At 41.3% G+C, this 15161-nt stretch overlaps 1 protein-coding gene across 17 annotated transcripts in view; it reads right to left on the bottom strand.

The window, feature by feature from the left end:
- The window catches only part of pds5a (PDS5 cohesin associated factor A), a 200643-nt gene that overhangs the window by 79810 nt on the left and 105672 nt on the right, over positions 1-15161 (bottom strand). For all 17 annotated transcript variants that reach the window (XM_033027250.1, XM_033027267.1, XM_033027259.1 and 14 more), the window contains 3 exons: positions 12201-12314; positions 2862-2943; positions 2208-2256 (listed from right to left, as the gene is read on the bottom strand). In XM_033027250.1, the coding sequence (XP_032883141.1) occupies positions 2208-2256; positions 2862-2943; positions 12201-12314 (245 nt within the window). The remainder of the gene's footprint in view (positions 1-2207; positions 2257-2861; positions 2944-12200; positions 12315-15161) is intronic.

Here is a 15161-nt window from a genome sequence, read left to right on the forward strand (position 1 = left end):
TTTTCTAACCAGTTTCCATTACATTGAACTAGCCTGTCATAATTTTGGTTCCGTTTTTCTTTTTTTGTAGTCTGGATACATCCCACAGCAACAAATCATACCAAGAATCTTAATCGTCTTTTAATTGCCACATTAGGTCATCCCGTCTAAATCCGAGAGATTTTACATCAAACCCCCACCCCAACCTTCTTTGTTGCCTACAATTATTTGCCTTTTCTCTTTTCTAATTCTGATATAACGCAGCCACATGGGGGTGGGGGAGGGTGACAGGCAGATGGGTGGACAAAGGCCAGAAATGAAATGACTAAAGGTATGATGCTAGGATTGAAGAGTTGCACATTGCGAAGCCAGAGATAGGGATGTTTGTGGAAGGAGGAGGGGAGAAATGGGTGAGAGTCACAATGGAGCACAGGAGAAGGTGGTGGGAAATAGGGGAAGTTATTCCGGCACTTAGTGTACCAACAGTATTTGTAGAAAAATGGAACTGCTGATGCTGATTTACAAATAAAGGCAAAGTGAGGGAATAATTGCCCTCCCCCTTGCACCTATATTCCTTCCTCTAGTTTCACAATTCACAACTCTTCAATCTTGTTGTCTTTGTCTTTTCACCTCTGGCAACCATCTACCTATCAAAAAGTCCCTCACCTGTAGCCAGGCTTCGGCGTGCCTCTCCCTACCACAATCAGTCAGAAAATGGGTCCTCACCTGAGACTTCACCTCGCCACGTGCTCCAGAGATGCTGCCTGAACTGCTGAGTTACTCCAGCACTTTGTGGCTTTTCTTTTTAAACCAACAATCGCTACTTTGATTTCAGGGGCACGGCTGCTTTCTCAGCAGAGGTACAGAAGTGTGAAAATGCATACCTCCAGATTCAGAGAGTTTCTTCCCAGCTGTTATCAGGCAACTGAACCAACTTATCCCAACTGGAGAGTGGTCCTGACCTACCAACTACCTAATTGGAGAGCCTCGGACTATCTTTAATTAGACTTTACTGCGCTAAACATTATTCCCTTGATCCTGTATCTGTAAACTGTGGATGGCTCGATTATAATCATGTATAGTCTATCCACTGACCAGATAGCACGCAACAAAAAAGCTTTTCACTGTATCTCGGTACATGTGACAATAAACTAAACAAACATTTTTAATTCTAAGAATCCAATACCAAAACAGAATGCTTGTTAACCATGCAACAAATAATCCTACGTCCCTTGTCAATTCTTTCCTTCCCTCCCGTACCACCCCCTCCCCGGGCACTTTCCGTTGCAACCGCAAGAAATGCAACACCTGTCCCTTTACCTCCCCCCTCGACTCCATTAAAGGACCCAAGCAGTCGTTCCAGGTGCGACAGAGGTTCACCTGTATCTCCTCCAACCTCATCTACTGCATCCGCTGCTCTAGATGTCAGCTGATCTACATCGGTGAGACTAATAAACGGTTGGGCAATCGTTTCGCCGAACACCTCCGCTCGGTCCGCAAGAACCCACCTGACCTCCCGGTGGCTCAGCACTTCAACTCCCCCTCCCATTCCCAATCCGACCTCTCTGTCCTGGGTCTCCTCTATTGCCAGAGTGAGCAACACCGGAAATTGGAGGAACAGCACCTCATATTCCGCTTGGGGAGGCTGCATCCGGCGGGCATGAACATTGAATTCTCCCAATTTTGTTAGCCCTCGAGCTGTCTCCTCCCATCCCCCAGCCCTCGGGCTCCTCCTCCTCCTTTTTTCCTTCCTTCTCCCCGCCACCCCCTATCAGTCTGAAGAAGGGTTTCGGCCCGAAACGTTACCTATTTCCTTCGCTCCATAGATGCTGCTGCACCCGCCGAGTTTCTCCAGCATTTTTGTGTACCTTGCATGTTAACCATATCTGGGTGATTTATACATTTGCAGAGATCAAAGGTGGCAAAGAAGAGAGATTTCAAAGTGCATCCCTATGCATATGTAATGAGCTATTAATAAATTGTTTAAAATTGTACAAAGCTGTGAAATCAAACTACAAACTATACTTTGTGTTATATGCATTTGGAAAACAAGTGATAAAAAGCCTTCTGTGACACTTTAAGATGTAGGAGGGTACGCATTAATTATTAGTTTATCAAAATAGGTAACAGCCACTACATGTAATTAGAGATAGCATTAAAACAAATTTGCAATCAATATCAACAAATACACTGCGCAAAGTTGTAAGAGAAAACAAAAACATACTTACTTGCTATGGCCATCAGTTTGGCAAACATTGCATTATTGTTAGCTTCTGACTGAAACAAACAAGGTTTTCATGTTAGAAAAACAATGACTTCTGATTTATTTTTGAAATGGCAAACTTAGTAAACATTTCAGGTGAATCATTTTTTATTTAATTTCAGATTCAGATTCAGATTCAATTTTAATTGTCATTGTCAGTGTACAGTACAGAGACAACGAAATGCATTTAGCATCTCCCTGGAAGAGCGACATAGCAAATGATCATAATTTATAGGGTTATGACTGTATTCAATCTTTGATTTTATTGTGTACGCTGAAAACATTCCAACGTAGTAAGACCCGTGTCTACTCTATTTGAACTGTGCCTGATGATCCATTCAGGTAGGAGGTGGCCTGGTCATCATATTAATCAGAAAAACTGCACCTCTGGTAATTTAACAATGTCAGTTTTGCACTGATGCATTATCTTAGATTGGGTGTTCATTATGAATGAGTGCTGAACTGATCATGTTCCACCTAAGATCAAAATTTGAATTAAGATATTGGATCCTTATCAAAAATCAAAGAAATTATATAACTGGATACATTTCAATGGTTTTATATATATTTTAATTACGTAGATATGTGCATCAGATGTTAATACACTAATGAAACTTACAGCAGGTTGTTTATGCAGGTCTAATAACTCCCGGACATGACTCCTCAGCATATTTTGGCACTTCCACATTTCGTTCAATGCTCTGCAGATGAAAAAAAGTATTCTTGAAACAGTAATATTAATAAGCTAAATTTTGCCTTCATGAATGTCATTTGTGTTTTAAACAGATAGCTTCTTATATTCTTTAAAACAAATATGTTCCTATAGTCACCTCGCTAACAAAAAAAACTCGTACATGCGATGATCTTATGAAAAATCACACAAAAATTCTGTTTGCAATCATGGAAATTCTTTCCTTACCATAGTCCCAGCATATTACCCGCCATACATAAGCTTTCCATTTGAATTGCATGCCTAGTTTTCTGATGAGTAATGCTAGGAACGTCTTCAAAGACAGTAAGTCCAAGACAACACAGCACAAAAAAAATCTAGGAATTTTAAGAATTCTCATTTACTCAGCTTTTACATACAGAAATTATGTAGTTGAACCTATTGAGTTCCACATTCATGTAATTTTAATACTGGCCAAGCAAACTGACAATTTTCCAAACAATTATTTCAGTGAAATCAAGAAGCACCAATGAAGAATCTCCCTTCATATTGGCTAAGGAACCCACAGCAGTTTGAAAGATTGGTTTTACAGCAAATAATTTGTTTTGACCAGATACTTATCAAGCACGTACAAAATGGGCATGTTTTTTAAACCTCTAATTTCAGTGGTAATAAAGATAACGCTGCTTCAGACAACACAAATCCATACTCGTAAAGTATGGAAGGACAGTTCATTAGGTCAGTTTATTATGCAACATAAATATAGAATTTTTAAAAGAGGATGGTGATCTTATAGAGGTGTATTAAAATCACAAGGGAAATCAAAATTGATGAGCGTTTGACAGTTCTAGACCTGTACCCGCTGGAGTTTAGAAGAATGAGGGGGATCTCATTGAAACTCACTGAATAGCGAAAGTCATGTTTCCACTAGTGTGCGGGTCTAGGACAAGAGGGCACACTCAGAATAAAAGGATGTCATTTTAGAAAGGAGATGAGGAGGAATTTCATTAAACAGAGGATGATGAATCTGTGGAATTCATTACCACAAATCGCTGTGGAGGCCAAGCCTTTATGTATTTTTAAAGTGGAGATTGATAGGTTCTTAATTGTTAAGGGTGTTAAAGGTCACAGGGAGAAGACTGGAGAATGGGTTGAGAGGGAAAGACAGATCAGCCATGATTGGATGGTGGAGTAGAATCGACAGAGGAAACATAAGTGAGGCGGCGGGGAAACTACGTTACCAAAGAAAGAGGACATCTCAGAAGTCTTAGAATTGAAAGCCTCATCTTGGAAGTAGTAGCAGTGGAGATGTAGAAATTGAGGGTAGAGGATAGCACCTTTGCAAGAGACAGGGTGGGGGGAAGTGTAGTCCAGATATCTACAGGAGTCGGTGGTTTTGTAATAGACATCAGTCGATAGTCTGGCCCATGTGATGGAGACAGTGATCAAGAAAGGGGAGAATTTAGTTTAGTTTATTGTCACCAGTGTCGAGGTACAGTGAAAAGCTTTTCATTGCCTGCTGACCAGTCAGCGGAAAGACAATACATGATTACAGTCGAACCATCCACAATGTACAGATACATGATAAAAGGAGAGGTATCAGGGATAGTCTAAGTGAATTTGAAAGCAGGGTGGAAGTCAATAGTAAAGTTAATGAAATCAACAAGTTTTGCACGAATGCATGAGGCAACCGTAATGCAGTCGTCGATGTGGCAGAGGAAGAGTTAAGCATGGTGCCAGTGTACGTTTGGAACAAGGACTGTTCGATGTAACCAACTAAAAGGAAAGCATAGCTGGTGCCCATGGCTACATCTTTAACTTGAAGAAAGTGAGAGGAGTCAAAGGAGAAGGGGTTAAGGGTGAGGACAAATTCCGCTGGGCAGAAGAGATTTGGTAGAGGAAAACTGATCTGTTCAAGGAAGAACAGAAGGGCCATGAGATCTTCTTGGTGGGAGTTGAAGGTGTAAAAGGAATGGACGTCCATTGTAGGCGATGGGGGCTTACATATTGAAAGCTATTGAAGAGTTCAAGGGTGTGTGAGAAACAATGGGTTTACTAGGGCAGTTCTGTTAGTGGCGTTTAAGGAGATAGAAGTGGGGAGCAGGAAAAGTACAAAGATGGAGGCTGCGGAGGGGTTATCGCCAGAGGTGAAGAGATCAGCAACAGTTTGGGAGATGACGGCCTGGTGTTTGTCTGTGGGGTCATGGTGAACGGGTAACAATGAGGTGGTGTTTGTCAGCTGGCGCCTGACCTCAGAATGGTTTGGAGGGATATGGGCCAAATGCAGGCAAATGGGACTAGCTGAGATGGGGCATCTTGGTTGTCATGGACGATTGGGCTGAAGGGCCTGTTTCCATGCTGTATGACTATGACTAATTGTAGCTGAGTGAAGTGAGACCAATGTGCACTTCTGACCAAGCAAACTGTTGAGGAGTAGTTTGGAATACTCTTATTTGATGACATAAACCAAAGTGATGGAGAATATTCCATTACAGATTTTTTGTTTATTCATTTATAAGTCAAATTTGTGTGAGTTGGATTACACTAAATATGTTAAGGATAATACACTTTGGCATGAGAAGTGAAAGGAGATCAGGAGTAGGGTTCATGGAAGTAAATTAACAAGTGATTTACAAAGTTGCAGCAATTGTACGATTAGAGTCGGAAAAACAAACTTTCTTAGTAAGGGACCCTCCAGGAAAAAAAATGGAACAGTCAGAAACTAGAAATAAAAACTTAAACTAATTGCATATGTAAGAGGGGCAAATTAGTATAATTAATTTCCAACATTTAATGACGAGATTTGGCAGCAGATAAACAAGAAATGAATAATAACTGACAAATAAAACCTCTCAAGAAGAGTGATTGACCAGTGTTCATCTGATGCCAAAGTGTAATATTCTAATGGAATTGGACTAAACATTACAAAAAATTGTAGCAAGTCAAGAGATTGAGAAGTACAAAACAAAAAACTTAAGTATCAGCAACAGATGATCAAATATTATTAGGGTGAGAAGATGAAGTACAAGAATAAACCAACAAGAAATACAAGATCTGTATGGAAGAACTGCAGATGCTGGTTTAAATCGAAGGTAGACACAAAATGCTGGAGTAGCTCAGCGGGACAGGCAGCATCTCTGGAGAGAAGGAATGGGTGACGTTTCGGGTCTGAAGAAGGGTCTTGACCCGAAACGTCACCCATTCCTTCTCTCCAGAGATGCTGCCTATCCCGCTGAGTTACTGCAGCATTTTGTGCGACCTAAGAAATACAAGATGATTGTCTGAACTTTCACAACGTAAACACCAAAATTAAGCAAAAGTCTCACAAAAACATAGGAATTAATTATGAGGAATAAACAAATGGGCGAGGTTTCAACCAAATAATTTGCACCAATCTCCACGGCAGAAGGTGGTAAATGTACCATAAATAGGGAGCCAAAGATCTAAATTAGGGGAGGAGCTTCAAGTAATTACTAAAGAGAAAATACCTGTGAAATAAAGGACATTAAAAACCAGTAAGTGTGCAAGAACTGATATCCTGCATCTTAGGATTTCAAATATGTAATGTCAGGGATAACGGACACAACACTATCAAAACACCGTAGATTCTGGAAAATCTCTATTAGAGAACAGCACTATTTGGGAAATGAGAAAAAGTAAGTAATTAACGAGAGATCAGTTAGCTAGTCATCAGGAAATCACTGGATACCAAGGATAGAGAAATAGAATAACTATTAAATTATATTACAATTTAACAATTAGAGTCAACATGGATATTCCCATTTCCCACCTCTGTCTGTAGCATTGTTGGTTATGGTTCCAAGTCCTCATTCAGATACTCTCAGATACCTTCTATCAACAAAATTAATTCTTTGTTCCTTACCTTTCAAACTCTCCCCCAAGAGAAATAAATCAGTTTACTTCTCCTTATTTTATGCACTTCAATTATGTGATCCCCCAACCCCCAGGTCTCCATTATTTCAAAGAAAGTGACCCAAGGCTTATCGGTTTTCCCGAAAAAAATAATTTTCCATGTGTGATGTTATCCTCAAATCTCCTCAGCACCTTTCCTTCCTGCCATGTGGTTTTCAGATCCACAAAAACACTTTCCCCCTCCAACAGTCCCCCTTCAATGAAAACAGGCAACCACTTTAGAATACCAGCTTAACTAACATATCTAAATATTTTACAATCTTCAGGGATACAGTGCATTCAGAAAGTACTCCTTCACTTTTTCCACATTTTGTTACGTTAAAGCGAAAACAGGTAGTTTGTTGAGGCACTTTTGGCAGCGATTACAGCCTCAAGTCTTCTTGGGTATGACGCTTCAAGCCTGGCACACCTGTATCTTGGGTAATTTCTCCCATTCTTCTCTGCAGATCCTCTCAAACTGTCAGGTTGGATGGGGAGCAGCGATGCACAGCTATTTTCAGGTCCCTCCAGAGATGTTCGATCGGGTTCAAGTCCGGACTCTGGCTAGGCCACTCAAGGACATTCACAGACTTGTCACAAAGCCACTCCTGCATTGTCTTGGCTGTGTGCTTAGGGTCGTTGTCCTGTTGGAAGGTGAACCTCTGCGCCAGTCTGAGGTCCAGAACGCTCTGGAGCAGGTTTTCATCAAGGATCTCTCTATACTTTGCTCTGTTCATCTTTCTCTCGATCTTGACTAGTTTTCCAGTTCCTACCGCTGAAAAACATCCCCACAGCATGATGCTGCCACCACCATGCTTCACCGTAGGTATGGTATTGGCCAGGTGATGAACGGTGCCTGGTTTCCTCCAGACTTGACTTTTGGCATTCAGGCCAAAGAGATCAATCCTGGTTTCATCAGACCAGAGCACCAGAGAAAACAACCCATTTGACAAACTCCAAGTGGGTTGTCATGTGCCTTTTACTGAGTGACTTCCTTCCAGCCACTCTACCATAAAGGCCTGATTGGTGGAGTGCCGCAGATATAGTTGTCCTTCCGGAAGGTTCTCCCATCTCCACAGAGGAACTCTGGAGCTCTGCCAGAGTGACCATCGGGTTCTTGGTCACCTCCCTGACCAAGGCCCTTCTCCCCCGATCACTCAGTTTGGCCGGGCGGCCAGCTCTATGAAGAGTCCTGGTGGTTCCAAAGTTCTTCCATTTAAGAATGACGGAGGCCACTGTGCTCTTCGGAACCTGCAATGCTGCTGAAATTGTTTTATATCCTTCCCCAAATCTATGTCATGGCCACAATCCTGTCTTGGAGGTCTACAGACAATTCCTTCATCTTCATGGCTTGGTTTTTGCTCTGACATGCACTGTCAACTGTGGGACCTTTTATATGTCTTTCCAAATCACGTCCAATTAATTTAATTTACCACTGGTGGACTCCAATCAGGTTGTAGAAACATCTCAAGGATAATCAATGGAAACAGGATGAACCCAAGATCAATGTTGAGTGTCATAGCAAAGGGTCTGAATACTATTGTAAATGTGATATTTCAGTTATTTATTTTTAATTACTTAGCAAAGATTTCTAAACATCTGTTTTCGCTTCTTCTTTCTGGGGTATTGTGTGTAGATTGATGATAAAAAAAAAGAATTTAATTATTTTAAAATAAGGCTGTAACGTAACAAAATGGGGAAAAAATGAAGGGGTCTGAATACTTTCTGAATGCACTGTATATTGATTAAAGAGATCTCTCTTCTCTCACCATATATCAACTATTCTCTAATCATCTTTTCTCTCACATGAATCAATTCAATTATTTGGACTAAATTCCAGTTGCTACATTTGTAATTGTCTAACCTGCCCACTGAGATCTTTTTGCAGTTTACAACTTTTACCCTTTGTTTCAACCATTGTTAGAATCTTGATGTGTCATTTATAATTACTACAAGAGCTTAATACCGAGCCTTCCACTTAGTCATAGAGTGATACTATGTGGAATCAGGCCCTTCGGCCCAACTTGCCTACACTGGCCAACAATGTCCCAGCTACACTAGTCCCACTTGCCTGCGCTTGGTCCCGATCCCTCCAAACCTGTCCTATTCATGTACCTGTCTAACTATTTCTTAAACTATGGGATTGTACCAGCTTCAACTACCTCTTCTGGAAACTTGTTCCATACACCCACCACCTTTTGTGTGAAAAAGTTACCCCCTCAGATTCCTATTATTTTCCCCTTCACCTTGAACCTGTGTCCTCTGGTCCTCGATTCCCAAACTCTGGGCAAGAGACTGTGCATCTACCTGATCTATTCCTCTTATGATTTTGTACACCACTATAAGACCACCCCTCATCCTCCTGCGCTCCATGGAATAGAGACCCAGCTGACTCAACCTCTCCCTATAGCTCACACCCTCTGGTCCTGGCAACACCTGCTTAAATCTTTTCTGAACCCTTTCAAGCTTGACAATATCTTTCCTATAACATGGTGCCCAGAACTTAACACAATATTCTAAATGCAGTCTCACCAATGTCTTATACAACTGCAACATGACCTCCCAACTTCTACACTCAATACTCTGACTAATGAAGGCTAAAGTGCCAAAAGCCTTTTTGACCACATTGTCCACCTGCGACTCGACCTTCAAGAAACCATGCACCTGTACTCCTAAATCCCTCTGCTCTACAACACTACACGGAGGCCTACCATTTACTGTGTAGGTCCTGCCCTTGTTCGACGTCCCAAAATGCAACACCGCATACTTCTCTGTATTAAATTCCATCAACCATTCCTCTGCCCACCTGGCCAATAGATCCAGATCCGGCTACAATCTTTCACAACCATCTTCACTATCTGCAAAACCACTCACTTTTGTATCATCAGCAAACTTGCTAATTTGGCCCTGTATGTTCTCATCCAAATCATGATGTAGATGACAAACAGTAACGGGCCCAGCACCGAACCCCGAGGCACACCACTAGTCATAGGCCTCCAGTCCAAGAAGCAACCTTCCACCATCACCCTCTGCTTCCTTCCATGGAACCAATTTGCTATCCATTCAGCTATCTCTCCTTGGATCCCAAGCGATCTAAACTTCCAGAACAGCCGACCATGCAGAACCTTGTCATATGCCTTAATGAAATTCATGCACACTACATCTGCAGCTCTCCCCTCATCGACCTTTTTGGTCACGTCTTCAATACAAATCAACCAGATTTGTCAGACACGACCTCCCACATACAAAACCACGCTGACTATCCCTAATCGGCCCTTGCCCATCCAAATGCCTATATAACCTATCCCTCAGAATATTCTCTAGTAACTTTCCAACTATAGATGTTAAGCTCACTGGCCTATAGTTCCCAGCATTTCCCCTGCAGCCGTCTGGAAAAGAGGCAAAGTGTCTTCCGGCACCTCTCCTGTATTTAAGGACGACTCATAAATTTCAACCAGGGCTCCCGCAATTTCCTCTCAAGTTTCCCGCAATGTCCTCGGATATATCTGATCAGGCCCTAGAAATTTGTCTGCCTTCATACACGACAGTACCTTCAGGTAACACTGACTGCTCTCAATACACTTCCATTGACTGCCTCAAGTTCCTTCGTCCTACTGTCTTTCTCCTCTGTAAATGCAGAGGAGAAATACTCATTGAGGACCTTGCCCATCTCCTGTGGCTCCACAGAGGTGACCACTTTGATTCCAGAAAGGTCCCACTCTCTTTCTAGTTACCCTTTTCCCCCTTATGTTTTATAAAATCTTTTGAGATTGTCCTTAATGCTACCCACCTGAGCTATCTCCTGCCCCCTTTTTGTCCTTCTGATCTCCTTTTTCAGTTTATTCTTTAGCTCCTGAATCCTTCATCTGCCTATTATGTCCCATGCATCCTTCTTATATTTGACCAATGCTTTTGACCAACACTTACTCAAAGTCAGAGAGAGCAACAACGGAAATTGGAGGAACAGCACCTCATATTCCGCTTGGGGAGTCTGCATCCTGGTGGCATGAACATTGAATTCTCACAATTCTGTTAACCCTTGCTGTCTCCTCCCCTTCCGACCTCAGCCCTCGGGCTCCCCCTCCTTTTTCCTTTCTTCTCCCCGCCTCCCCCCACCCCCTATCAGTCTGAAGAAGGGTTTCGGCCCGAAACGTTGCCTATCTCCTTCGTTCCATAGATGCTGCTGCACCCGCTGAGTTTCTCCAGCATTTTTGTGTATCTTCGATTTTCCAGCATCTGCAGTTCCTTCTTAAACACTTACTCAAAGTCCTTAGAACATTTCTCTTTGGCACCCACTGAGCAAATGTTTAATTCAATGCCAATCATTTTTCCTTGTGTTCCTTAGGCTTCACCTCTTCTGATGTATTATGTAATACTTTGTCTACCACTATACTAAAATCTATTTAATCTCTCAGAAATGTGTTACCTTCATCAATCCTCTTGGTATCATTTTAAGGCTGTCCCACGAGATAAAAGGCTAACCTGTATGAATTGCATGTTAGAAGAATGAGAGGTGATCTCATTGAATCAAACCATATTCTGAGAGAATGCTTCCTTTAGAGAATCCACTGTTAGGAAGCATAGTCAAAGGAAAAGATCTGGTGTTAATGCAGTTGGTTGGAAATTTTCTCGGATATACATTCCTATATATTTGAGTCCGTGATGAACAGTTTTAGGATACTAAAGGAATTGTGTGATGTGTATTTGGCAAGAATACAGACCTTATATTAAAGAATAGTTCGTGCTGAAAGAGGTCATTTGGAACACTGAACACATTCTGCAATAGCACTCCAATCGGTAACATTCCCTCGCTCTTTTTCCTTTCTCCTATTATTTTTCCTCCTCCCAATGTACCCATTCAATTCAGTTTTTAAATCAATTCCACATCTCCACTTTTTCAGGTGGTCGATTCAGATCACGATCACTTGCAAACAAACATGTTTTTCATTAAGATTCCTCTGGCCCCTTCTGCCACAACCTCCCCCGACCCCAAACTATGGGGACTTTTTTCTAATTACACCACTACTGTTCGAAAGAGAACAATTTCAGCTACTTCAGTTCATGCAAGTGACCAACCTTGCTTGTCTAGATTTACTTTACTAAAACTTTCCGGAGCCTCTGCATTCTGGTAATGGATTTAAATCAGTATTAAGAAATCGAGCGGAGAGATGAAAAGTTATTTTCAAGTGCTATATGAATCGAGAATGTTCTACCCAAATATGTGGTTGTTGCTGAGTATATAAGCAATTTTGAAGAGTTTTGGAAATTATACTTCAGGATAACAGTAAAATGCAGGAAGACACATGAGCTTGAGAGTTGTTCTTTACTCCTGTTATTCTGATCTATGTAACACTAACGAACTTACATGATACTCACTTTACTGCATTTGGGTCCAAGGAAGCATAAAGGTAATAGAGACACTTCATTCTTTCTTCAGTTTCCAAATTATGAGGAACAAGATATTGAGCGAAGATTTTTTCCACCAATAACCTAATCAAGAACGAAAGTAGCAGTTGCATTGAATACAAAAAAGATCAATTTTAGTTTCTAAATACAAGATGTGCATATCACATAATATTTGATTTGTCACAAGAATCTAACCCTATTTCAGTTTCCATATTATCTTCCTGCCTCAGCACACATTATAATTAAGCCCTTCCTTAATCTGCAATACTCTTCCAACTTTGGCTTTTAAAGCATCATTGTTTTTTATCTGTCCACACCTGGCAGGTAGATGTTCAATTATTTGAAACTCTAAAATTTTGGATTACCTACCCTAAACTGCTGTTTGCTTTCAATATGCCTCAATTTTTTATCATCTGCTGTAAAGTAACCATACAAGGATTGGCATCAAATTGTTTGACAACTTTCTAGTAATGCACCTCAGGATATTATTTCATATGTGCTATATAAATCAAGCCTATGTTTAATTAAAAAAGGCACCAAATTGATAAATTAAACTAACAGTACTTTGAACATCCAGTGAATTACAGTGAACTGATAGAGCATTACCATTCTTAAATGCTCTAAACAATGCTAAGGCACTGAAAGACAAAATACCCAATCAACATTAAACAACGCTGACAAAAAGATTAAATGGGTGGTACTGATTAATTAGTAGAAGTTATCATAGAACCGAGGCCACCTTTGATATCCTCAAGATATTGCAAAGGACTTCATAGCCAATTATTTGCTTTGAAGTGTATAGACTTGTAGCAAGCATGGAAACAAGCTTGTGCCTTGCAAGGTTTGATAACATTGAAGAGATAAAGCAGCAGCTGATCTGTTCTGGTAAGGTAATGTGGCCATCTGTTCTTCTTCCAAGGAAGTCATGACAATTTTACAACCACTTACAAAGGCAGGAACGACCAGTTTATCATGCCATCTTAATAGCTGGGTCTCCAATAGTGACAAAAGACAGATTGCTAACACTCAACATAAAATGTATCCACTGTGAATTTGACTTTAACCAGTGTTTTGCTGACCTCCAAGTTCAATTTAATAGTAAATCAAATTTATACAACATTCTGCTGCACGGTAAACCATGTTATTCCAATAATCCCATCTATGTTGACATTTGTCTCTGAACAGAATTACAAAGTTAATTTACAAATTCATCCATCTCACCTTTTTGCCTATTTTATGTGAACACAGCAACATATGTATATTCCCTTTCAAATTTGGCTTACTTTGTTGGCCCTGAGAAGTCAATCTTGTGCAGTACTCTGATGCATACATTCTGTTGTGTATTAAATTTAACAAATAAATATTGGATTTACATAACACTTTTCTTGAGCTTAGGATTTTACAGAAAATTAAGTACTTACTGAAGTGCAATCATTGTGGTAATATAGGAAATGCAAATTTGCACCAGACAAGCTCCAAGAAACAGCAATATAATAATCAAACAAAGTTTAAATCATTGATTGAGTGACTGCAGTGTTAACTTATGTTTCATGCAATGCTCAGGTACTTTAAGTCATTAATTAAGTGGGAAATAATAGAACACCAAAAAAGCTTGTCCATTCTTCAAAATATAAGGCTGTTCTTTACCAACTTTTTTCAAAGTAAGCATTTCTGCCATGCAACATTCCCTCGACATGACGTCAATTCAGGTTAATGCACTTAAGTCTCTGGAGTGACACAAAAGATCTGACTCAGAGGCAAGTACATAGCTGACAACAATCCCCCATGAATCCTAACCTAACTGACATTCTTCGGTGGGGGCGCTGCGAGTCGGCTGCCCTGCCTGCAGCGTGTTAGTTATTTTGACTTTTTTTTGGGGGTATGTCTAATGTTAGCTTAGGTGTCTCTTGGTGTGTCTTGTGTGGGGGGAAAAGGGGGGAACCGCTTTCGGTCGCCTCGATGGAGAGGCGACTTTTTCCATGTCGCCTCCCTCGCGGCCTAACAGCATGGATTGGAGCGGCCTTTCCCGGAGTTGGGCCCGGAGCATCAGCAGCAGGCGCAGCGCGGACGTTTCCATCGCGGAGTGGGGCAAGGTCGCCAGAGAGGAGTGCTCCAATCGCTGGCCTGGTGATTTTGGCATCAAGGGGCTGTGGTCTGCAGAGCTTCTAGCCGCAGGCGGGGCGTGGACTTACCCACCGGAGTCTGGGATCCTTTGCCGGGGATTGCCAGAGAAGAGCTCCGACCGCCGGCCTGCGGCCTATAACATCGTGAAGTCGCGGTCTCCGGTAGGAAAGTGCCGATTCGGTACCGCCAAGCCACGGAATGTGTTTGACTGTCCCGACGTCGGAGTTTTGATCACCCCGACGAGAGAGCATGTACATCCGGCCGTCATAAGTGGCGACTACGGAGGGTTTATGGCCCAGACTACGGGTGAACAAAGGAGGAGGGCTGGCTGGACTTTGTTGCCTTCCACCACAGTGAAGAATGCTGTGGTGAATGTTTGTGTTAAATCTTATTGTGCATTGTGTGTTCTTTTTAAATGTATCATTGCTGGCAAATTAATTTCACTGCACCTTCGGGTGCATGTGATGAATAAAATTGACTTTGATTCTTCTCAATATGCAATATCCAAAAGTCCCAAGTAGAAATCTATACACGACCACACTCCACTTTACAATTTCATCCACCTCATGTATTAACACAAAAATAGTAACCTCTGTTACTTCAACTTACAGCCACTTTAGATCTTTCCTTCTGACCTCAGAAGACTTAGACTGAGCTTCAGGAGTGTCTAAATAAACTAGCAATTGGTCATTTCGTCTCCATCTTAAGAATTCCTCCAATTCCTCATTTTCTAAACCATTGCATTTTATAATGTTTCTCAAAGTTTAATTTCACGCCTGGGGAGATAATATGGGAGATGTACCGTTA

The sequence above is a fragment of the Amblyraja radiata genome, chromosome 1 (assembly GCF_010909765.2).
Source record: "Amblyraja radiata isolate CabotCenter1 chromosome 1, sAmbRad1.1.pri, whole genome shotgun sequence".
Lineage (NCBI taxonomy): Eukaryota > Metazoa > Chordata > Chondrichthyes > Rajiformes > Rajidae > Amblyraja > Amblyraja radiata.